Source organism: Mytilus galloprovincialis, chromosome 1, assembly GCF_965363235.1.
Source record: "Mytilus galloprovincialis chromosome 1, xbMytGall1.hap1.1, whole genome shotgun sequence".
In the NCBI taxonomy this organism is placed as follows: domain Eukaryota; kingdom Metazoa; phylum Mollusca; class Bivalvia; order Mytilida; family Mytilidae; genus Mytilus; species Mytilus galloprovincialis.
In genome coordinates this window covers 73,410,038-73,436,550 of record NC_134838.1, presented here as the reverse complement: position 1 = coordinate 73,436,550, position 26,513 = coordinate 73,410,038, and the positions used below count along the sequence as shown (strand labels likewise).

The window sequence follows — 26,513 nt, the reverse complement described above, 5'->3', positions numbered from 1 at the left end:
TAGACAAAGGTTAGGGACACAGGCTGTTTAGAGCCTCTAGTTTAATCACCTACATACTTTTAAATTTTTGTAGGAAATCAAAAGTCCTCCACCTCTTTTGTCTGTTCAAAATTAATAGCATTTGTGACTAAGGGCTATTCCAGAAAAAAATGTATGGGGTGTTGGCCGGCAGTTGATCTTTTTTTGCATGGGTGATGGGGGAGGAGAAATTGAAATTGTGTGGGTAGTTGTTCTCTTATATAACTTAATTAGATGGGTGGTTGTACCTAAAGAGAAGAAAATCTCTTTTTCAGTTGATAGAACCTTTAAATATCGATATAAAACGTGTTTTATTCTGCAATTTTGTTTACTTTTTGCGCATGTTAAATCCGTTGGATAATGCCTGAGCGTTTCGAATGGAACTATATATGCATATCGGTGCTCCTAAAAGGGAGAGAGATACGAAGTGTCAGAGTAGTAACTGGTTTCCAGAATTTCTTTTTCAACTGTTCTCCCTGATATGACATGTTCGGTTACCAGATTGTTTACCGCATGGAAACAGTATGGCAGAACAGTGGGATGTTATCGCTTTTTGTTCCTGGCTACAATCCAATGGATTAGGGAAATTTGCGGACTTTTATTCTCAAATGAAAGAGATTTCACCAATGTTGAGAATTTGATTGGGGTCAGCTCTGATGAAATAAGGGCATACATTAGGAAAAGGGAAGATAAAAAGGAGGATTCAGTGAAAAAGACTGAAATTAAGAAAGCATTCTCACATCGTTTGTTAGGAAAGCTGACAGTTATAGAACTTAAAAAAGTACTTGAGAAGTTCAATGTTTTATACACACGACAACAGAACAATTGAGCTGACATTCTTAAATTAGTAGACAAGGAGGTAGAAAACAGAAATCTAAAAGAAGATGACTTATTTGAATAAATTTGTTTAACACAATATCCAACATTATTTAACATCTGACAGCAGAAGATAAGGTTTCATGGGTTTATTTACATGGGTTTACAATACACATGTTTACCAGATAAAAAAGGAAATTGTTTTATTGGTGTTTTTCATCTTGATGGCTTTCACAATTTTACAAAATAAACTGTTAAAACCAAACTTTAATTGTCAACATATTACTTTCTACAGACAAAGTTGTTTTTCGTTCATTTTTTTACATAAATAAGGCTGTTAGTTTTTCTCGTTTGAATTGTTTTACATTGTCTTATCTGGGCCTTTTATAGCTGACTATTTTCTCATTGTTGAAGGCCCTACGGTGACCTGTAAGTGTTAATGTCTGTGTCATTTTGTACTTTTTTGGATAGTTGTCTCATTGGCAATCATACCACATCTTCTTTTTTATATTTGAATGTATATAGTAATCACCCAGTGCTTTGGTCTGTTTGTGAATGTAAGCTTTTTAGTACCATTCTTTAACCATATATGATCAACTGTGGATTTTTGTTCATATCTTTTCACATTTTGTTTTCTTTATTTGCAATGGCTTGGCACAGTTATTTTTTTCCACATTTGAGTTTGATTGACCCTTTTGGAATTTATTGCCTGCCTCTCTTTATGATGGGTTATATTCTGTTACAGTGTTCCACCTGTACATGTAGTTGAAAATATTTCTGCACTCACAGATGCTTCAAAGGACTATTTTAATATTTAAAAACACATGTACAAGTAGAATAATTTATAAAAGTTGAATTGAATATTTCTCAAATCCTTGAGCAGAAGGTCCACACCACTTAAATCATTTGAAATTAATGAAAATATACCACAGCTTTTAAAGAAATCACATCAGACAACAGCAATACAAAAAAACATTTAGAGGTAACTCAAACACTGTTTTAAATAATAAATGCAATATGATAGTTTTATATATAGTTGTTTATTTTCATGACACGTGACAGTGACTAGTACAAAACACATTTATGCACAATGTAACGAGAAAATCCCGCACCTGGAGGCGTCCTTCAGCTGGCCCCTAAACAAATATATACTAGTTCAGTGATAATGAACGCCATACAAATATCCAAATTGTACACAAGAAACTAAAATTAAAATAATACAAGACTAACAAAGACCAGAGGCTCCTGACTTGGGACAGGCGCAAAAAAACCTAGTCACCAATAATTTATATCAAACATCTGATATTGTCAAAAGTGCAAAAAAAACTTCAGAATTTGAAAACTTATTAACATATATACTGTCATCAATATAGCCACTTTCTGGTATCAAAATGCATATAATTTTGGTTGCTAATTTGTGAACTTGAAAAAGCTAGCTTATACTTTTTAAAATTATATGGGTAGTGGGGTCAAACTGAAAATGAATTGTATGGGTAGTTGTCCCATGATGAAATGTAATTTAGTGGGTGATGGGTATAAAAATAAAGTGCCTTCCAACCCCCCCCATACATTTTTTTCTGGAATAGCCCTAAGCTATAGTATATTTATGATATGATCATGCTAGCCTGATGTCTACATTTCAATGGTCTTCAAGATTAAAAAAAAAAAGGCATACAAGTAAAAAGCTTGTATTGATTTTTTGGGGTAAGGAATGCAATCAAAACCCATCGCACACTGACTTGATTGTTCAAGGTTTATCATTAACTTTGATAGTTCAAACAAAATTGTGCAGTGAAATGATAATTTTTGTCGAGCCTGCAGCTTTTGTTGCAGAAAGCTCGACATAGGGATAGTGATCCGGCGGCGGCGTTAGCTAACTTCTTAAAAGCTTTATATTTTAGAAGGTGGAAGACCTGGATGCTTCATACTTTGTATATAGATGCCTCATGTTACGATGTTTCCGTCAGTCACATGTCCAATGTCCTTGACCTCATTTTCATGGTTCAGTGACCACTTGAAAAAAAAGTTCAAATTTTTTGTAATGTTGAATTCTCTCTTATTATAAGTAATAGTATAACTATATATGATATGTGCGTACCTTGCAAGGTCCTCATGTCTGTCAGACAGTTTTCACTTGACCTCGACCTCATTTCATGGATCAGTGAACAAGGTTAAGTTTTGGTGGTCAAGTCCATATCTCAGATGCTATAAGCAATAGGGCTAGTATATTCCGTGTATGGAAGGACTGTAAGGTGTACATGTCCAACTGGCAGGTGTCATCTGACCTTGACCTCATTTTCATGGTTCAGTGGTTATAGTTAAATTTTTGTGTTTTGGTCTGTTGTTCTCATACTATATGCAATAGGTCTACTATATTTGTTGTATGGAATGATTGTAAGGTGTACATGTCTAGCGGGCAGATGTCATGTGACCTTGACCTCATTTTCATGGTTCAGTGGTCAAAGTTAAGTTTTTGAGTTTTGGTCTTTTTATTAGGGCCCCGCCAAAGGCGGGTCGCCCTATAGTGATCAGTCTGTCCGTCCGTCCGTCCGTCCGTAACACTTTGTAATAACTTTGTGTCCGCTCCATATCTAGAGAACCATTATGATTTCATACTTTATACTTTACATGTTTATTAACCACCACCAGAGGGCGTGTCATGATGTATGTACAACTTCCTAGGTCAAAGGTCAAGGTCAAAAAACTTTGGTTTCAGTTGACAACCCTGTGTCCTGTGGTGAAGATCGTGTCCGCTCTATATCTTGAGAACCGTTATGATTTCAAAGTTTATACTTGACATGTATATGAACCAACACCAGAGGGTGTGTCATAATTTATGAACGACTGCCTAGGGCAAAGTTCAAGATCAAAAACTTTGGTTTCAGTTGACAACCCCATGTCCTATGGTAAAGATTGTGTCCGCTCTATATCTTGAGAACCGTTATCATTTTAAAGTTTATACCTGAAATGTATATAAACCAATATCAGAGGGTATGTCATAATTTATATACAACTTCCTAGGTCAAAGGTCAAGGTCAAAAACTTTGGTTTCAGTTGACAACCCCATGTCCTATGGTAAAGATCGTGTCCGCTCTACATCTTGAGAACCGTTATCATTTCAAAGTTTATACTTGACATGTATATAAACCAACACCAAAGGGTATGTCATAATTTATGTGCAACTTCCTAGGTCAAAGGTCAAGGTCAAAAACTTTGGTTTCAGTTGACAACCCCGTTTCCTATGGTAAAGATCGTGTCCGCTCTATATCTTGAGAACCGTTATCATTTCAAAGTTTATACTTGACATGTTTATAAACCAACACCAAAGGGTGTGTCATAATTTATTTACAACTTCCTAGGTCAAAGGTCAAGGTCAAAAACTTTGATTTTAGTTGACAAACCCATGTCCTATGGTAAAGATACAATTTTTTTATGCACATTATTCACAGCGGGGCCCACAGAGATGGCTCCCATCTCAATGATATCTAGTCTAATACTATATGCCATAGGTCAACTATATTTGGTGTATGGAAATATTTAATGATCTTTATGTCAGTCGCGCAGGTTTTATTTGACCGTGACCTCATTTTCACAGTTCATTGCACAGTGTTAAGTTTTTGTGTTTTGGTCTATTTTTCTTAAACTATAAGTAATAGGTCAACTATATAAGTTGTATAGAAGCATTGTTAGCTGTACATGTCTGCCTGGCATGGTTCATCTGACCTTGACCTCATTTTCAAGGTTCATTGGTCTTTGTTTAGTTATCTTGGTTAATGTTAAGTTTATGGTACAGTTGTTATAAAGCTTAGCTTTTTACTTAGGAATATCAATGATTAGTATAGAAGGCGAGACATTTCAGCGTGTGCACTCTTGTTAAATCCTATGAACTACAATTTATTGATGTGTATTTGAACTACCATACTAGTCAAGAAAACATTGTTTTATTAAAAGATACATAAGTAATGCAAGGTGTATGAAATTGAATCTGTTATAATTAAAAACAAATTGTTCAGAGAACCATTGATGGTCTTTCCACCAGTAAGGATTTTTAACCGGATTTTTGTGTCGGTTATTGATTTGGGGATGTACGGCGGGGCGGCTGGGCGGGCGTCAACCGTGTTGTCCGTGCATTTACTCATGAACCAGTCCACCAAACCCTTTTAAAATTTAAATATGTTGTTACTGACAACAAAATGGGGGTCAAGTTCAATAATGACGATTTTGACTTTTACTGTTCAGGAGTTACGGTTCTTGAAAGTTTAAAAATGTTGTGTCCGTGCATTTACTCATGAACCGTTCAACCAAACCTTTTAAAATTTCCTATTAGGAGTTTTGGTCCTTGTAATATTGATAAATGCCAAAACACAAATAAATGCTAAAGAATCCGGTTTACTGTCATTTTGACAGCTCTTGTTTTTTATATGAAAATATTAAAATTTGGTTTTAAATGTCAATTTTAGCATCAAATGGCAGCTTATTAAACGCTGATTTCAAAAATATATGGTTTCTATACAAAAAGATATAAATAAGGGAGATCATTGTTTACTTCCAGTTTTAAAGATGGTACTTCCAGTAATTTTTAAGCCCCACCTACGATAGTAGAGGGGCATAATGTTTTCTGGTCTTTGCCTCTGTCTGTCCGTCCGTGTGTCTGTTCGCTTCAGGTTAAAGTTTTTAAGCCCCACCTACGATAGTAGAGGGGCATTATATTTTCTGGTCTGTGCCTCCGTCCGTGTATCCGTCCGTTCGCTTCAGGTTAAAGTTTTTGGTCAAGGTAGTTTTTGATGAAGGTGAAGTCCAATCAACTTGAAACTTAGTACACATGTTCCCCATGATATGATCTTTCTAATTTTAATGCCAAATTATAGTTTTGACCCCAATTTCATGGTCCACTGAACATAGAAAACGATAGTGCGACGTTCAGGTTAAAGTTTTTGGTGAAGGTAGTTTTTGATGAAGTTAAAGTTACATCAACTTTAAACTTAGTACACATGTTCCCTTTGATACGGTCTTTCTAATTTTAATTCCAAATTAAAGTTTTGACCCCAATTTCACGCTCCACTGAACATAGGAAATGATAGTGTGAGTGGGGCATCCGTGTACTATGGACACATTCTTGTTGATAGTTTACTTGACACTGATTCCTAAAATATATGGTTCTATATACTTTTACATTAATTTAGTACAAAATATAGCTACTTCCTGTTTACAAAAGGTCACTTCCGGTTGGCTTTTTCTAGATCACATTGCTTGCAACCTAATGCAAAAACCCCATGGCTTTAGCATGTATACATATGAGGTAAAGGCTAAGGTCAAAATCTAGAACATTAAATTATCTATGACTTTGAGCTCAATTTCAAGGTGATCAGCCCAGGACCTCAAATCAAAAGACTCGAGGCCTCTACCTTATATTGTTAATGAGTTGGATTACCATACAACTAATATTACATATAAAAGGGGGGAAAACTCGCTTCAAATGTCTATGTATCCTTTCAACTAAAATTTACATTTTTCGACATGTGACAACTAACAATTATGTGAAAATTTTGTCGATATCTTATACCCTAGGCCCTATCACTTATGGTTTTCCAGTTGAAAGTACATTTCACTTATATATCAAATACTAAAGGGGAAATAACTCATGGAATCTATACGGCTTCGGTCAAAATAAAACAGCATCCTGAGGATTTAACGAGCAATTTGGTAAAATACAATTATTACACGGTTGCGAAGCCTAAGACATAACAAGAAAAACAGTGTTAGGGTAGATAACTTCTATATAGGAAAGTATTGTGTTGAGCAGTGTCAGTTTTAAAAGCATATTAACTGTTCGATATCATATTCCAAATATCTAAACGACATCTTGCAAACAAAAAAACAGCAATGGGAAAAAAATTAGGCGGAAGAAAAAAAAAATAATATTAATCAAGAAAAGCAATAGGTCTTTCCACTGAAAAGTGGAAAGACCTAAAAATGGTATTATCTACAATTGTACAATTATAAAAAATGGAAGATAACACTTACTCATAATTTTATTTGCTTAACAAAATTCAATGCAAAGTTTATTTTAAAAATTCACAAAAATGCAAAATGAAAGCAAAAGCAATATAACCTTCTATGCTCACATGCACTTGGAATGATTTTCTGATCTTATCGGTAGCCAATACCACTCTCTAATTTTTTTTAATGTTGAATAGAAATTTGAAGGAAAAAAATCTATATTGTATCTTGGTTTCTTTTTCAGTAAATGCAAATCCAATTCTAAAAGCAGATGCAATAAAATTCCTGATGGTATTTAGAAGTCAGGTATGCTATAACAGTTTAATCATAAAAATATAGTGGTTTAAATGGTACTTGCAATAAATTTTGTGATGCGTTTTCCTTGACCTTTTGCCTTCTGTCTGTCCCATTTTCATATCTGCACCCTAACAACTTTTTCTTATGTAAATTTAATGAAAATTGTACACAATGCTAAGAACTAAAACTTGCAGACCGAGTTTTAAATTATGCAGTAAATCACCAATAGTTCTAGAGTTATGGCCCTTTTTAATTTGGATTAGGCATGATAATGAGGAGTCAATTGCTCAGATACAATTCAAATAATTTGATGTTTTTTGTCCACTTATATATCTTATATAATATAGAGATAGGTAGTGAGTTGTAGGATTTTTATGTTGGAAGTTTTTGGGAAAACTTGTTCTTATTTTAACAACTTTTGATGTGATGTGGAAACAGTTTAAGAAGAATATTTCTAGTCCATTGTAGCGGCTGTTGATGTGATGATAAATATACATATCACAGTCTGCTATGATGAGCTATCTATATTTAATGTCATCAAAGAGGGCTATCATTGCTCTGGAGAAATCTGGTCTTTCTCAGTTTGGACTCAAATTCAAAATTCTTGTTAAAAGATCTTCAATTGTTTCATTGGCTGTTGTATTTCAAAAATGTCTTGTGGGAACAGAATTAGCTCTCATTATTGAAATATATATTTTGTTTGAGGAAGATAAAGGGGTGCCCATCATGATGAATCAAGTCCTTTTGCCTAGCAGTAAAAAATATCTTTTATTATTAGGGCTATTCCAGAAAAAAATGTATGGAGGGGTTGGAAGGCAGTTTTTGTCAGCACCCGCCACCCAGACAATTGTAATTGAGAATAATAGTGCATTATAGTGTGAAAAGTTGCTCTGATACCCATATCACCCATGTATTATTAATATAATGTGCCTTCCAACACCCCCATACATTTTTTTCTGGAATAGCCCTTAGTCAATATGTGAAAACTTTTTTTACTCTAACCATCTTACAATTAATTTCTAATGACTTGGTATGTTAAAGTTATTTATCTTTCACATTTATTCCAGTTACCAAAAGAAGCCCTGGTGGCAAGTTTACCATGTTTAATGAAATTATTAAAAGCTACAAGTTTAGTAGTCCATAGTTATGCAGCACACACAATAGAAAGATTATTAATGGTTCGAACACCAGATGGAAAAACAGCAGCGTAAGCAATATTTCAGATTTATATTTTTACACAAACTTGAAGGCTGCATCCATAGACATATATACAGGATGCTAGACATTTCAGCTATTAAAAAAAACATGAGTGAACTACATATTTGTTCACTAACAACATTGCAGTTAATTAATATGATATAATTAACATATCTCAAAATGGTGAATGTGTAGTTTGTCCATCAAGTGCACTTTAAAATATTACGGATAGAAAATTCTTATCCTTTCCTTCAGAATCTTATAGAAACATCTGTGAGTTGATGAATTTCAAACTTAAATTTCCATTTTATTTTTATTCTAAATGTTTAATTGGCTGGTCAAACATATTGAATTTTTTTTTTTTTTTTTTTAAACATATTGAAATTTTGAATACATGGCCTTTATAAAAAAAAAATGAAAAAATGATTTTGAATAGGTTCAAAGATGACAATGTTACAGAATGAAAAAACTTCTTTTTATGGTAAATACATGTATAATATTTTGTTGATTTCAGAATATCATTAGCCGATATACAGCCATTGTCAACAGATTTGATATCAGGGTTGATAGAAGGACTTAATCATCCTGGATCAGCAGAAAATGAATATATTATGAAAGGTATGAATTCTTGTATCATATGAAAGCAGAAAAACAAATAAGTTGAATAATGTAAATTGCAAAATACTGCACGACCACATTTTCACATTAAAGGGATTTTTCTTTTAATCAGCCATGAAGATTATTTAAAGGGAACTAACTTGCAAATAAAAAAAGAAAATGGACACTGAATAGACATCAAGTGTCTCAACGAAGCATGCTCAAATTGGAATTGAATTTAAATTTGGTGTAACATCCTTATAAATGGTGTTTTTCTAATTTCTGTATTTTATGTATTTTCAGCTCTGATGAGAAGTATGTCTGCATTACAGGAACATATTTTAACAGTTATACAGCAAGTCATGGGAGTATTAACACAAAAGTTAATAATAGTCAGTAAAGTAAGTATCAATTAAAAGTAAGTATGAATTAAAAACTCTTAACAACTGTTTAGAATTCTTCGTGATTTCATATTTTTTAAAAGCTGAACAATCAGCAAGTTTTGTATTTATACCATGCATGTGAATCATTGTATTTATACCATGCATGTGAATCATTGTATTTATACCATGCATGTGAATCATTGTATTTATACCATGCATGTGAATCATTGTATTTATACCATGCATGTGAATCATTGTATTTATACCATGCATGTGAATCATTGTATTTATACCATGCATGTGAATCATTGTATTTATACCATGCATGCTATACAATCAGCACGTTTTGTATTTATGCCATGCATGTGAAACATTTGACTAGTAACATTTTATTCTTTAAAATTTGGCAAGAAATTTATCATTTGTACTTACTAATAATGTATCATAACAAAGACTGAATTTGTGTTTGTGTAATGTTAAAACCATACAGTAAGTAATTACAATCATCAATAATTAATTATAATTTAATTTTGGATATAACACGTCTTCTGATTGGCTGACGTTGTTTTGTTTATCAGGTCATAGACATAATTTAGTCATGTGACTGCAACATCATCATCGTTTTTCAAGATTTACTCCGGTTTAAAATGGAATTTAGAATTAAATTATAAGAAATAACTGTAATATTTTATCTCCATATTCGAAATAACATCAAAAATGTGGTGCAAACTTTAAAATAACCGCTTTGAGGGTTATTCAGTGTGCACCACATTGTTTATGTTATTTCAAATATAGACAGAAAAAAAAATGTTAATAAGTTATTTAACGATAACCTGTTTGATAGCACAAAATTTTCTGTCGTGTCAATTCATTCTGATGCTTTTTATTCTCAAGGGACATGAATTATATTCTCTTTTAAGGTAACCAGTTGAATTGGTTCATGATTAGCCATAATACTTTTCGAAATGGTAATACTTAATTTGAATACAGGATAAAAGATGGGAGGATCAGGAAAACATTGTTAATTTTCTCTTGTCATATCTATATTATTCTTCAAATCAGCTTTTGATTGACTTGTTTATGAAACAGCATATGACTTTATTTGTAAATTTTTATATTTTCAGAATCCCAGCAAGCCCCAGTTTAACCATTATTTATTTGAGTCTCTATGTATAGGCATTAGAACAACATGTAAACACCAACCTCAAGCTATATTTACTTTTGAAGAAGCTTTATTTAAGCCTTTTACAGATATACTGCAGGCAGATGTTCAAGGTAAGCCTTGACATGCTTTTGGGGGAAGATGTTAATTTTTCTCCTGCAGTTTTCGCACCATGAATTCCAATTACAGTAGACTCCACCTAATCGGATATCGGTTAATCGAATATATCGGCTATTGTAATATTATTTCAAAACACCGAACCATTCCCTATACATTTCACTCAAAATACATCGGATAATCGAATATCGGTTATTAGAATATATCGGCTAATTGGATAGGAATATTCATGGAAAATGTGTGAAAACCATGTACAATCGAATATTTTGACATAATTTCATATTTTTTTTGACAGGAAATGAAGCCGGAAGTTACGCCATTACGAAGTTTAAGAAAACTTCAGTACAGAAATGTTTCATTTTATTAATAAAAACGATCTTTCATAGTCAAATAAAACATATTTTTTCTTATTGTCTTGTTTATTTTATGAATTTGATATTATATTCTGCCCAAGATGTGTTTGTTATGCGTTTATCTAAATGTGATTGTTATCATTTACTTCACAACCAATGACATGACAGAAATTATAAACTATGCGTGATGTTCATCAATTTTTATTAAATATGAATGAAATGTACCTCTTTCTCAACAATTTATTAAAATATATATAGAAGTTCCGTGTAAAAACAAGGAATCGTGTGTCAATAGCATGTCCCAGGTGAAATAGAATTATGTAACTTGTACACACGTACGCCATTTTCCTAATTTACATTATATTCAGCCTTTTATTTTGAACCACGACAGATAAGATAGAAAAGAAAAATTAATTTTACTCATCTTGATGCCCAATTTTATAATCATAAACATAGTTGTATTACTTGAAATTGAAAATGGGTTTCATAAATAAAAAACTGTAGAAAATTAGATCCGAGTACGTTTATAGTCGGCATGAATTCATAGCTATTAATAGAATTTACCTGTGGCCTACTTCCGAGAATTCATAGCTATTTTTAGCTTTACCTGTTTTAACACACAAATGAAACAAATCACACAAAAACAACAAGTCACATTATTTAAATGGTACATATTTTATTCAGATAATCAACACATAATTAATAATTAATAATCAATAGACTGACAGATAAACAAAATACATTATTATCAACTGATCGATCTGTTACTCAATCAACCGAATTATCCGAACTTGTACCTGAAAAAACAATGAGATTAGTTACAAATTTCCATTAATAAAGCAGCTATAATAGCTATTTGTATCTTAGGGTTGTGTCTGTCAATTTTGAAAAAAAACTTGGAGGAATATCAGGGGTGTGGAAATGCTATGCCCGACTCGCCCGACTCGTACATTTGAACAACCGGACAAGTAATTATTTGTGTCTTGGTTGCCCGTGGACAAGTAAAAAAATATACAACATGTACAAGACAAAGTTCAAATCCAACAAAAACATAAAATAAATTTCAAAACGTATAAAGATGTTTAATTTATGTAAAAGAAACCAATCTTCAGCAAGTAAAAACATCAATGTTCATGACGATAAATATTACATGATACTGGAAATAGATCGATTACAAAAATAAATAAAGATAATCATTTACCGATTGTGTCATTTCTTTAAATTTTGTATCGAGATTCAGATAGACAAATACTTAATAAAAAGCTGGGCAAGCAAGACAAAACGAATCATGAGTTGAGTAGAAAACCTTAAATGCAAACGGAGGACACAGAGTATTTAAAAAAAAAAAAAGAAACGGAAGCGAGAATCACTGTCCTCAAATTTAGTATATTATGTACCTACTGGCTACAATTTTTATTCCAAAACTGCTGCAAAATTGTCCTTTACACGTCATTTCATTGGTTGGTTTGCTGTTAGGTTTCTGTCCCACTGATGTTAACCCATTTCCTACTTTCCTAATTTTTTACACATATAAACAAATGGATTTCATTTGTTTGTGATGCACAATAGTGCTAAGTAAGAATCATATATTAGCTAACAAGAAATACTTCAATATTTATTGGGATCATCAGGGCAAGTAAATTTGTTTCCGGACAAGTAAAATTTTTACTTTTACTTGCCCACGGACAAGTGCTCACAACAAATATTTCCACACCCCTGAATATACGTTCATCGGCTAATTGAATATATCGGACAATCGGATATTTTTAGCTGACATTTTGGGTATCCGATTGGCCGGAGTCTACTGTACAATGCATTACTACATTGCATGCAATGAATAACCATTATTTCCCAGTGAAATAAAAACCAATAATATCACTTTCACTCCTCTGACGTCATATAACAATAGGTGTTGTTGATGGCGTTGTATCAAACCAACTGTGAATGCAAAGAAAAAGATATAGTTCCTTGCATTTTCTACTTTTAATCCCACTCAAAATCCCATTGTCAATGTAATAAAAATAATAACTCATCAAAAAATTTAAATATCGAATAAAAATATTCAACTCTTAAACATACAACCCTAATAATTAACAGCTGGACTCGATTGGGTAAGACAACTCAGAAGCATTGAACAAATAGGAATTTTACCAGGACTGACTAAATAATTAGATTTATCAAAATCTCCATCACAAGTAGTTCATTTTTTTTCTACATTTTTTCTATTCCAGAATTTATTCCATATGTGTTCCAAATCCTGTCCTTATTAATTGACTACCACACTAGTGGGACAGTTCCTGATACATACATGGCATTGTTTCCTCATCTGTTAGCTCCAGCTCTGTGGGAGAGACCTGGAAATATACCTCCTCTAGTCAGATTAATACAGGCTTACATTGAAAAGGGGGCTAAACAAATCCCTGTAGAAAATGTGGTATGTATAAATTATATTCCTAAAAATATCATTGAAACAAACATGTGAATAAATTACTAATTTTGATCATTTGTGACATTTAATTACAGTTTGCCACTGTTTTCATGCATACACATATAAATTAGTACAGATCATTTGCCATTATCAGTTCTGATATCAATCTAAGGTGCAAACTATTTTGCCTTCAATGCCTGTGGTTTTACCATGTGTACTTTTGTTCTGCTGATCTACATTAAAAGCATAGGCTAGATATTAGATATGATCAGTTACTTCAAACCAATACCAGGTTATATACATTTGACATATTATTTTGAAGTTATCCATTTTCAAGTAACTTTGATTCATAATTAATGGAAAACAAAATTTTAATTTTCTATATGCGTGTTTGAGACTTATACAAAACCCTGAAATCTAACAATGTATGAAAATATGATTTTATACGACCGCAAAATTTAAAAAATTTTTGGTCGTATAATGGTATCACGTTGGCGTCGTTGTCTGCGGCGTCATCGTCGTCGTCGTCCGAATACTTTTAGTTTTCGCACTCTAACTTTAGTAAAAGTGAATAGAAATCTATGAAATTTTAACACAAGGTTTATGACCACAAAAGGAAGGTTGGGATTGATTTTGGGAGTTTTGGTACCAACATTTTAGGAATTAGGGGCCAAAAAGGGCCCAAATAAACATTATTCTTGGTTTTTGCACAATAACTTTAGTATAAGTAAATAGAAATCAATGAAATTTAAACACAAGGTTTATGACCACAAAAGGAAGGTTGGGATTGATTTTGGGAGTTGAGGGCTGAACAGTTTAGGAATTAAGGGCCAAAAAGGGGCCCCAGTAAGCATAATTCTTGGTTTTCGCACCATAACTTTAGTACACCATAACTTTAGTATAAGTAAATAGAAATCTATGAAATTTAAACACAAGGTTTATGATCACTAAAGGAAGGTTGGGATTGATTTTGGGAGTTTTAGTTCAAACAGTTTAGGAATTAGGAGCCAAAAAGGGCCTAAATAAGCATTATTCTTGGTTTTCGCACAATAACTTTAGTATCAGTAAATAGAAATCAATGAAATTTAAACACAAGGTTTATGACCACAAAAGGAAGGTTGGGATTGATTTTGGGAGTTGAGGGCTGAACAGTTTAGGAATTAAGGGCCAAAAAGGGGCCCCAGTAAGCACAATTCTTGGTTTTCGCACCATAACTTTAGTATAAGTAAATAGAAATCTATGAAATTTAAATACAAGGTTTATGATCACTAAAGGAAGGTTGGGTTTGATTTTGGGAGTTTTGGTCCCAACGGTTTAGGAATAAGGGGCCCAAAGGGTCCAAAATTCAACTTTGTTTGATTTCATCAAAAATTGAATAATTGGGGTTCTTTGATATGCCGAATCTAACTGTATGTAGATTCTTAATTTTTGGTCCCGTTTTCAAATTGGTCTATATTAAGGTCCAAAGGGTCCAAAATTAAACTTAGTTTGATTTTAACAAAAATTGAATAATTGGGGTTCTTTGATATGCTGAATCTAAAAGTGTACTTAGATTTTTGATTATTGGCCCAGTTTTCAAGTTGGTCCAAATCGGGGTCCAAAATTATTATATTAAGTATTGTGCAATAGCAAGAAATTTTCAATTGCACAGTATTCAGCAATAACAAGAAATCTTCAATTGCACAGTATTGCGCAATAGCAAGAAATTTTCAATTGCACAGTATTGTGCAATAGCAAGAAATCTTCAATTGCACAGTATTGTGCAATAGCAAATATTTTCAATTGCACAGTATTGCACAATAGCAAGAAATATCTAATTGCACAATATTGTGCAATAGCAAGAAATTTTCAATTGATTGGAGTTATCTTTCTTTGTCCAGAATAGTAGTTGAATCAACTTAAATCATTGTTTTATACAATAAACAATGTATATTCACTTTTACTACCAACTGATAAATTAAAACAATCTTTACCATTCAGTGATAACAAGCACCTTTTGTTACATTTTAATATTTTATGATGTATAATTGAGATCAGTTTTGGCAAAAGGGAAAGGGGGATGTGAACAAAAAAATGGTGGGGGGGGGGATTAAATTTTTCTCATTTCAGATTTCATAAATAAAAAGAAAATTTCTTCAAACATTTTTTTGAGAGGATTAATATTCAACAGCATAGTGAATTGCTCAAAGGCAAACAAAATATTTTAAGTTCTTCTTTAGCTCACCTGGCCCAAAGGGCCAAGTGAGCTTTTCCCATCACTTGGCGTCCGTCGTCGGCGGCGTCCGTCGTAGGCGGTGTCCGTCGTCGTCGTTAACTTTTACAAAAATCTTCTCCTCTGAAACTACTGGGCCAAATTAAACCAAACTTGGCCACAATCATCATTGGGGTATCTAGTTTAACAAATGTGTGGCGTGACCCAGCCAACCAACCAAGATGGCCGCCATGGCTAAAAATAGAACATAGGGGTGAAATGCAGTTTTTGGCTTATAACTCAAAAACCAAAGCATTTAGAGCAAATCTGACATGTGGTAAAAGTGTTTATCAGGTCAAGATCTATCTGTCCTGAAATTTTCAGATGAATCGGACAACCTGTTGTTGGGTTGAATTGGTAATTTTTAGGAAATATTGCTGTTTTTGGTTTTTATCTTGAATATTATTATAGATAGAGATAAACTGTAAACAGCAATAATGTTCAGCAAAGTAAGATTTACAAATAAGTCAACATGACCAAAATGGTCAGTTGACCCCTGAAGGAGTTATTGCCCTTTATAGTCAATTTTTAACCATTTTTTCGTTAATCTTAGTAATCTTTTACAAAAATCTTCTCCTCGGAAACTACTGGGCCAAATTAAACCAAACTTGGCCACAATCATCATTGGGGTAACTTGTTTAAAAAATGTGTGGCGTGACCCGGCCAATCAACCAAAATGGCTGCCACGGCTAATAATAGAACATAGGGGTAAAATGCAGTTTTTGGCTTATAACTCAGAAACCGAAGCATTAAGAAAAAATCTGACAGGGTTTAATGGTTTATCAGGTCAAGATCTATCTGCCCTGATGTTTTCACATGGATCGGACAACCCGTTGTTAGGTTACTGTCCTGAATTGGAAATTTTAAGGAAATTTTGCCGTGTTTTGTTATTATCTTGAATATTATTATAGATAGAGATAAACTGTATACAGCAATAATGTTCAGCAAAATAAGATCTACAAATAAGTTTACATGACCAAAATAGTCAATTGACCCCTTAAGGAGTTATTGCCCTTTATAGTTAATTTTTAACATTTTTCATAAATTTTTGTAAATTTTTAGAAAATATTTTCCACTGTAATTACTGGGCCAAGTTCATTATAGATAGAGATAATTGTAGCAACAAGAATGTTCAGTAAAGTAAGATCTACAAACACATCACCATCACCAAACACAATTATGTCATGAATTTATCTGTGTCCATTGTTTAATATGCACAAGACCAAGGTGAGCGACACAGGCTCTTTAGAGCCTCTAGTTTATTAAATCCACTGAAATTGGTATCCATGAAAATTAATGAATTGACAGCATTTAAACTTGATTTTTTAATAAATGCTTTTAGATAATCATAATGTTTGTTCGATTAGAACTTATATTGGTCTATATTTATCTTTTACAGAATGGTCTGCTTGGAGTCTTTCAAAAACTTATTGCATCCAAAGCCAATGATCATGAAGGATTCTATCTACTGAATTCCATTATACAACATATGCCAAAGTAAGTATGGTCTTGGTAGTACTTTTGACTTTATAGGGGACAGGGTTGTCAAAGCAAACTTGATTGGGATTAGAATTGGTATTTGCTGTTTTCTCCTGAACACCTATTATGTAGGAGTAACAGCAGAAAGGGAAGCTGAAAATTGGCCCAAAGTCAAAATAATATGTATGGATTTGGTAGCTGTTTCTTTGTGAGCTAGCATGTTAAAAAGTCAGACTCAAATACAAAGTAAGATATATTCCAATGACAACATTTATCCTAAATATATGTTTGCAATATTTGTATTTAAATGTGTAAAGCACTTACCAATTTAAATCATCCTTGTGGTCTCATGGTAGCAAGTTTTCTTTTTGGCTGCTGCTGATCATGGGTTTAATCTTAATCCAGGTCAAACCAAAAACTTCCTAAAAAAAACCTTCATAACCTAGCTAAGAAGCATTATTTAGGAGTCAAAACAAAGACTGGTTGATTCAGACTCAGAATAATATGTCCATTTAGGTAACATCTTTTCCTGCATACTGTGCCCCTTGTGTACTAGGAAGTTAAATCATTTTGACTAAGGTTGTAGTTCAAGTACAAAGCAGGGTTCATGATATTCATATCTATTTAAACTCTTTTTGTCCGGACTATGTTTGTAATATTTTGAGTAACAACCAAATAAAATCATTGCTTTTCATGATAACAGCAAAGAGAAAGGGTTTCCCAGTGTATCCCAAACTCTGTCTGACCGACAAAATGTCAGAGAAAAAGTCATTAGGTCTGACAGAAACTTTCAGATTGTTTTGTTGAATATATAGCGGAAATATATAAAATTTCTGTTTCAATTAGACAAACCCTAAAACGGTTTGGCACAGACTGGTTTCCAACTTTACTTGACAGAAGCCATTACTGATTGGAATTTACAAGTTGATACTAGTGATACATTTATGAAATTTAAAACTTGTTGCCCTGTTTCAATACAAATATGTAGAAATTCAACTGCAGCTTTATAGTTTATATGAATGCTGCATTGGACTGAAAATTGATTATTTATGATCAATTATGTCTCTAAAATTGTGAGAATATTTAATCTGATGAAGACATATGTTACAATTCCATCAGGTATTTGGTTTCTGATATACCGAAGAAATCATTTGTCACTACTGCCAATATATTTGTGATTCACATTTTATTATTAAAAAATAATTATTAAATTATTTACAGGGAGGTTGTGAGTCAGTACATCAAAAATATATTTATCCTGTTATTTCAACGATTATCAAGTTCAAAAACAACAAAGTATATCAAAAGTAAGTATATATTTATATATGAAACTGATAAATAAGGAGTTATCTACCTGTCCATCAAATAACAAGTTTTATTGCATAGCAATATAATATTTCCCACAGAAAGTTACCAAAAGTTAGCGTGCAATAAATATAGATTCTTACACTGCAACAATTGTATTACGATATTTCTCTACTCGAGACAGTTAAATTTTATTATTTAAAGCGCAAGGTCGAGATTTGAGAAATATCATAATACACGAGTTATAGTGTCGGAATCTGTTTCTCTGATGACTTTAATCATTCTTTTTCAAAGATTTTCAGAAACATGTGTTCTTTATTTGTGAGGTCATCAGTCAAGGCCGCCTTTTTTCATGACGTCACAATAGGAAAATTGAGAAGAAAACAAAACATTTTGACGTCATAATCAAATTTCTACTAATCATTTGCCGAGAACAGATTTTTCACTAGTGAGGAGAAATATTTTTCTCACACCAGTAAGGGAATGTGAAAATAGCACAAAAATTAGAGAAATTCTAATATTTCACTAGTGCAATGAATCTTCAAAATCCATGACGTCATCAACGACAAAATCTTAAAAAATCAAAATTTTTACTTTCAAATATTATATTGCTATACAATAAAAGGGTTATTGCATGAATATTGGAGAATATTGTCCCTTGTAGAACATATATTGCACTTGCAAGCTCATGCAATATAAAATTCTACTCAGGACAATATTTCCCAATATTCATGCAATAACCCTATATTATTTGTTAATAAATGATGCATATAATTAACAGAAATTATTGATTTTTTATATAATATGTTCATTCTTTCTCTGTTGTGTAATTCTTTAAAATACTGAGATAGTTTAATGTTTTAATAGTTGCATTTATTGTAAAGCACATCAAATTTTACATGGACAGATTGTCATGGAAACTACATATATTTTTCTTTGCATATACTTATTGAGGGATGTAAATCATATTCAAGTTGTGCCCATCTCTAAGAAATGGGAATTATTGAACTTGTCAACTCAATTTTCAGGTTTACTTCTGTTTTTCTGCCTGTTTGCTATTCAGTATGGTCCAGATGCACTCATCCAGAATGTAGATGGAATTCAAGCTAAGTAAGTTGTTAATAATTTTTACGATATTCTGAAATAGCCAGCATATTTTTACAAATAAACAAAAAAAAACGAGATTTCAATATGAAGTAAAGTTGAAATCAACTTTTTATACGGCTTTTTTTTAGACAATTTGTTATGTCCCTGCTGCACCAGAGTTGGAGTTGAGATTTACCCATATCTGTCTGTACGTTCCAAAGTTGGTTTCCGTTCTCAACTTTAGTTTGACTCAATCAAATGTTATGAAACTTACAAAATGCTTATTACAATTAAACACAGATCTCATGTTTTGTCACCTTAACTTTTCTAATGTTATGCCACTTTACAAATGGAAAAAATAATGCTGAATTTTTCATTTCTGTTCAGCCTCAACCAAATGTTATGAAACTTATACACAATGATTTTAAACACCAAACGGTCTAAACATCCTAAATCAGGCATCTGTATTTGAAAGTTGACTCAATCATACTACTGGTAATTTGCCTTAAAAATTTTGATATAGCATAAATATATAGAAATTATACCATCCGCGAACTGGTAATTCTTAAGATACACAACAAACTGCTTTGAAGCAATGTGTTTCCTGTAATAGTAATCTGTATTTATTCTTTCAGTATGTTTGGAATGGTGATAGAGAAATTATTTTTACAAGATTTACAGAAAGTATCAGGATCATTAGAAAGGAAGATATGTGCTGTCGGTGTAACAAATGTTTTAACAGAATCGTCTTTGATGTTCCAAACATACAATGCTATGTGGTAAGAAACATTTTTTTACAATGAAATCTGTCAACTGATTTCTGTATGAATTTAACTCCACAGTAATCATCATAAATTGTCTGGTGTATTTTAAAAAAGTGATAAACAGAAACTTAGGGAACAATAAATTCCAATAAGAAATAACACCATGGTCAAAAGATATGGCAAGTAATAGTCTGTAGATCTAAAGATTTAACACCAGGAACCAATCAAAAACCAAAGGGTAGACTGGTGTTCTGTAAGTTTAAGCAATGTCTTCTCCAATGGTGGTACATGCGATATTTTTCATGATGTGTACAAAAGGAAACAGCTATAAATTTCGTTATCGTCCTTCCCTACGCCAATATCACCCTGCTGTGTTGCTCCGTAATTCTCGTATCAAGACTTCAAAACGAGTCCAGGCATTGTCAGCGACATCGCAATGTGAGAGAAGAAGTTGTCAGCAATGTCACAATGCGAGAGGAGACGTTATCAAGCTTGCTTTTTCGTCCAGCGTAAAACTGTATTAGGGAGAAAGAAAAGACAAGTAATATAACGATAAAAAGATAATCGGGTTTTCTTCGTATAGATATCGTAAAATATCAATGTGTAGAAACCCCGATAATCTATACTTATGATAGTCTTTGATGCAAAAAAGGTCACAATTGCACTGAATAGCAAACAGGCAGAAATAAACATATCTTGACTTCAGACCTTATCCCATCTGTCAATGTTTCAATTATTTTTGAAAAAAAAACATTAATAATATTAACCAAAGTATGGATTTGTTACCAATAAATGAAAGTAAGTGAGTTAGCCTAACATGGACTATATGATATTCTAATGCAATTAGTTTGTAACGATTATTTTCATTGGACGTTGACAAATGTTTTGAGGGGTTAGATTCCACGTTCTACCAGTCCGTAACTAAGAAAACCACCATTTTGAATTCTGATTTTTTTTTGGGTATATAATTTCTCAAAAAATAAACAAGATTGTCACATTTTGAGCCTCAAAATCTTCTTTTTGTCTATATTGAAACCATTCTGAAGCGTACGAAAAGTAAAAATACTTTTAGTATTCATGTTTGAAATCCAGAGTATACATATGACGTCACATTGTTTAGATGCTAAAGACGATGCAACAGTTTCGCGGACTTTTTCATTTATGGCATTTTTAAGCCAAAATATTTATTAAATGAAATTTAATTTAATATGTGGCATTAGAATGGAGATAACTGTATTGTATTTTAAGCTTGGCCTTCGTAAAACTTGATTTTACTGTCGCAAATATCCGTTTACCTATCTCCGCTCCGCGTCGCTAGGTAAACTCAATTTGCGACAGTAAAATCTACGTTTTACGAAGGCCAAGCTTAAAATACAATACAGTTATCTCCTAATTTTACAGGGCACAGTTTTTACAAGGATTAATTAGCTTGATAGAATTACCTGAAGACACCAACGTTCCAGATGATGAGCACTTCATTGAGATAGAAGATACACCAGGTTCGAGCAGCATTTATTATTTCTAGACTAGAAAACCAACATTTTGTTACCACTGGATAAGTAATAACTGTCCAATAATTAATTTACACAGGAAAAAAATGCATTTCCACTGAAATTAGTTCCTTTCTGTTCTCTTATTGTTAATTGGTTGTAGTTTTGATTCGGTACTAGCATTCCAAAAGAAAATCTTCAATAGGCTATGCTGTTTAACAATTTGTTCAATATCCTAGTATTTGTGAAAGTAAAATTTAGTATTAAGATTTTGACAAATTTTTATTCCATGTTCTTAACTAAAGTTTGAAAAAGTCTGGACAGGTTGAAAATTAATTTGTTTGTGTTTTATTTTTAACATTTGGATATTTAATATTTCAGGATACCAAACAGCCTATTCACAGTTAGCATTTGCTGGAAAGAAGGAACATGATCCTGTAGCAGAAGTAACAGATGTTAAAATAAACCTTGCACGACAACTTCACAAATTATCAGCTGCTCATCCTGGAAAGGTATTTAATGTCTTCTATTGAATGAATTAGCTTTACAACATTTTTAAACAAAATTTAAAACCAATTGTTCAGAGAACCATTGATGGTCTTTCCACCAGTAAGGATTTTTTTTTATATGAAAATATTAAAATTTGGTTTTAAATATCAATTGTAGCGTCAAATGACAGCTTATTGCATGCTGATTCCAAAAATGTATGGTTTCTATGGAAAAAGATATAGATAAGGGAGATAATTGTTTACTTCTGGTTCAAACAATGCTATTTTCGGTATAGTTTGATAGTTTAATTGACACTGATTCCAAAAATAGCTACTTCCAGCAAACCAAAGGTCACTTCTGGTTGGCTTTTACAAGGTCACATTGCTTGCAACCTATTGAAAAAAGTCCTATGTCTTTATCATGTATATATATGAGGTAAAAGCAAAGATCAAAATCTAGAACATTGATTTTGCCTTTGACCTTGAGCTCAATTTCAAGGTCAACAACCAAGGACCTCAAATCAAAAGACCCTAGGCCTCTACTTTATGTTGTTAATGAGTTATATTACCATACAACTAATATAAGATATAAAAGGGGAAAAAACTCACATCAAATGTTTACGTGCCCTTTTAACTAAAATTTACGTGTTGCGACATGTAGCAACTCACAATTGTGTGAAAATATTTTGTCAATATCTTATATGATTTCTGAAAATAAGAGATAACAAGCCAAAATCAATTTTGAACATGAACTTGACCTTTGACCTTGACCTCATTTTCATTTTTTTGGGCCAAGGACCTCAAATCAAAAGACCCTAGGCCTCTATCACTTATGTTTTTTTAGTTGAAAATACATTTCACTTATATCAAATACAAAAGGGGAAATACCTCTCATATGGAGTTGTCGTAAAGCTTCGGTCAAAATAAAACCTAACATCCTGAGGATATAACGAGCAATTTGGAAAATTAAATTTGTCGCTTTCTTTTACGGTTGCGGAGAAGATCTCATAACAAGAAAAACAGTCTTTGGGGAGATAACTCTTACAAAGAAAAGAGTTCAGTCAAACAGGGTCTGTTTCAAAAGCGTATAGACTGTATGATATCATATACAATAAAACTAAGCAATATCTTTTGAAACATTTTTACACCGCAAGAAAAAAATTGGGGGGGGGGGGGGGAATTAATTAGAAAAAATTCAATAGGTCTTTCCACACGGAAAGGTGGAAAGACCTAATTATCTGAAAACAATATGTGGAACCTTACAAGATTTTTGTCAAATAAACAGATGGAACAACTGAGTTAGGAAGTAGATATTGGCAAATTATATTTTGAAAAAAAAATGCTGTTTAAAATCTTCTTGAATAGAAGTAAATTTCACTTAACCAGTTTGTTTGTATGACACCGATGCCATAAAAAAATTGTACGTCATCATTTAATACTTATATTGAATGTCTAATAATAGAACAAAATCTGCAGTCATAATGCATATTAAGTCCTGTTGATTTCGGAATGATGGACATGCATATATGAGTAATACTATATGCCCTTGCCACTTTATATATAATAGGGACAAGGACTTAATAATAGCAGGAAAATAATAAAAATAATTGTCACAAAATAAATAATAAGGATTGTGTTGAATAGCTTAATATATAGATATTTTATTTATCAGGTTCCAGCTTTAATTAGTGCAGGACTACAGGCAGAAGCTCAGACATTTGTACAACAGTACCTTACAGCTGCTGGGGTGACAGTGTGAGGGGACATTGAACAATTACTTTATACTAAACACAGTATATGAACTAGATTAATAATACCCAACAAGCATTTAACATGAATTGCTTTTCTGTATTATGTAAACACTCAGGCTTTGCTTCGTCCTAATGTCATGACTTAAACTTGACATGATTTGTGCATGAATCAGAATTTTAAAGTGCTAGTTACAAACGTATACCATGACTGAAAAGTCCCACTGTCATTCACTGTAAAATTATTTGATTTAAAATCGTATGTTATACTTGTCATTTACAGTTGTATGATATTGATTGATTTAATAAATCTGTTATGAGATTATAACAAAAGTAGTCTTTAAGACTTGGTGCTCAGCATGGCATATTTTGGTGTTGATTTATAGTTTTGAATGAAAGAAACTATTTATTGTCCTTTGTTATAGATGTAAACTTGCAAATAATTCTATGAACTAGATGTTTGAATGTAGTGTATATTACATTGTGACTTGTTACCTTTAAATTGCCATGTTAATAATAACTATTGACATCATTGAATTACTATTTGTTATTTATAACAGTTTCCTTAACAAGGAAATAAAGGGAATGGTACATTTACAGTGCTATTGCAATCTGATGAGAGTATATGCCTGGGTTGAGTTCAATATCGTAGCAGCTACGTAGCTGCTATCAATATATATGTTACAACTAATCTATAGCTACACGTTCAATAGTCAAAATCTACCTAGCAGCTACTTTATTGGGTTACATCCCATTAGTCCGACAACCATTATTCCGACAGCCCATTACTCCGACAGCCCATTATTCCGACAGCCCATTACTCCGACAGCCCATTACTCCGACAGCCCATTATTCCGACAGCCCATTACTCCGACAGCCCACTATTCCGACAGCCCATTACTCCGACAGCCCATTATTCCGACAATCCATCAGTGTTGTGTGTTTGGGAAAATTTTCTCTAAAAAGACCAACTCTGTTCTCTTTAATATTTGGGGTTGTCCGTTTTGATTCCAATCATTCTTTCCATGCGGGATATTTGTCTCATTATATTGGAGTTGAAACACATGCTTGTTTCAACTTCTCAGTCCTTACTCTCGACGCAGACGACAACATAATACTATTATACGATATCTAAAAAAAGTTTTGCGGTCGTATTAAGACAAATATGACGGACAAGAACATTTCGGCAACTTCTACTTAAAATAGTCATGAGGAAAAGTGATATCGGCCGGGTCAGTGACTGTATATGACATAGAAATATACAGTCAACGCAAATTTGACTGGTAACAAATCTAAGACAATGTGCGACATTCTTGTCCTGCTTGTGTCTTTGCCAAATTGTCTAATTGTGAAAACTTAGTACATTATGTGTTTTATGGCAAACTTGACACTTATTTTTCATTTAAAGATTGTGTTCAAGAAGAAAAATATTTAGATATCGATTTTAAGAAAGGTACTTCATATGTTAATTAAGAATCGGTGCTCACCCATTACATTAAGAATTGAAAATTTCATATACTCAAAAAATCGTATTGTACAGCTGAAAAGTTGAGGATGAGCGTCATTTTTCAATTGAATGCTCAGTTCATAATAATTTGAGGGAGGACCTCTTTTAGCACATATCTAGCACATGTCAGAACTTTAAAAAGTTAAATAAATCTTCGATGTTTAATAACACAAGAAAACTTTACTATTAAGGGGGAAAATGATTATTATATTGTTAGTTCTTTTGAATTATGTAGTGCATGCCTTGATAAGGACTGTTATTTGATAACAATGTGTTAGCTGAGGTTTTTTTCTATTTTGTTTAGGCTCCGATTCTGACTGAGGCGTATGGTGCTATAAATATAATTTTATCATACTAGTATTGTAAAGTCTTAATGTTGACCCAATCATTATACCGCCGCTTCGAAAAAGCGGGGGTATACTGTTTTGCCTCTGTCTGTCCGTCCGTCCAACCGTCCATCCGTCAGTCAGTCAGTCAGTTCATCCATCCGTTCCATGAATATTTTCGTTGCATTTTTTTTATGAACTATAATTCAAGGATTTCTGAAAGGTTTATTGAAGTTGGCTATATCGTGTGATGCGTTTTCAGATTCATTGTCAACAACTTCCTGTTTACCGAACACCTTTCACATGACAGCCAAGTTAAAAATGTTCATCACATTGTTCTCAGGAACTACAATACAATGATTTCTGAAATTTGGTTTCAATGTTTATACAAGTCAGCTATACTGTGTGATGCTTTTTCAGATTCAACAACGAAATTTTTGAGCGGGGGAATCATCAGTAGTTTGCACTATCACTCGTTGTTCTTGATTTATATGCTCTTTATAGACCCTTTAATTTGGAAAATGAAATATTCTTTTCTGTTCTATTCCATATACAGATTTCGAAATGAGTATATAGAAAGTATTCGAACTACCTAAGCCTTATTTTATATATACGGAGTTATTTTTTATGATATGTTATTACATATTTAAAAGTAATAATACAGACACACACATTTTATTTGACCCTAACACCCTGATACT

At 32.6% G+C, this 26,513-nt stretch overlaps 1 protein-coding gene across 1 annotated transcript in view; it reads left to right on the top strand.

The window, feature by feature from the left end:
• The window catches only part of LOC143083433 (exportin-2-like), a 46,458-nt gene extending 21,942 nt beyond the window's left edge, over positions 1-24,516 (top strand). Inside the window, exons 15-27 of the mRNA XM_076259690.1 lie at positions 7,079-7,140; positions 8,199-8,338; positions 8,843-8,946; positions 9,229-9,326; positions 10,433-10,583; positions 13,172-13,374; positions 17,019-17,116; positions 18,320-18,405; positions 19,432-19,513; positions 20,125-20,268; positions 21,655-21,752; positions 22,125-22,255; positions 23,904-24,516. Of these exons, the coding sequence (XP_076115805.1) occupies positions 7,079-7,140; positions 8,199-8,338; positions 8,843-8,946; positions 9,229-9,326; positions 10,433-10,583; positions 13,172-13,374; positions 17,019-17,116; positions 18,320-18,405; positions 19,432-19,513; positions 20,125-20,268; positions 21,655-21,752; positions 22,125-22,255; positions 23,904-23,990 (1,484 nt within the window). The 3' untranslated portion in view covers positions 23,991-24,516. The remainder of the gene's footprint in view (positions 1-7,078; positions 7,141-8,198; positions 8,339-8,842; positions 8,947-9,228; positions 9,327-10,432; positions 10,584-13,171; positions 13,375-17,018; positions 17,117-18,319; positions 18,406-19,431; positions 19,514-20,124; positions 20,269-21,654; positions 21,753-22,124; positions 22,256-23,903) is intronic.
• The last annotated feature ends 1,997 nt before the right edge of the window (positions 24,517-26,513 follow it).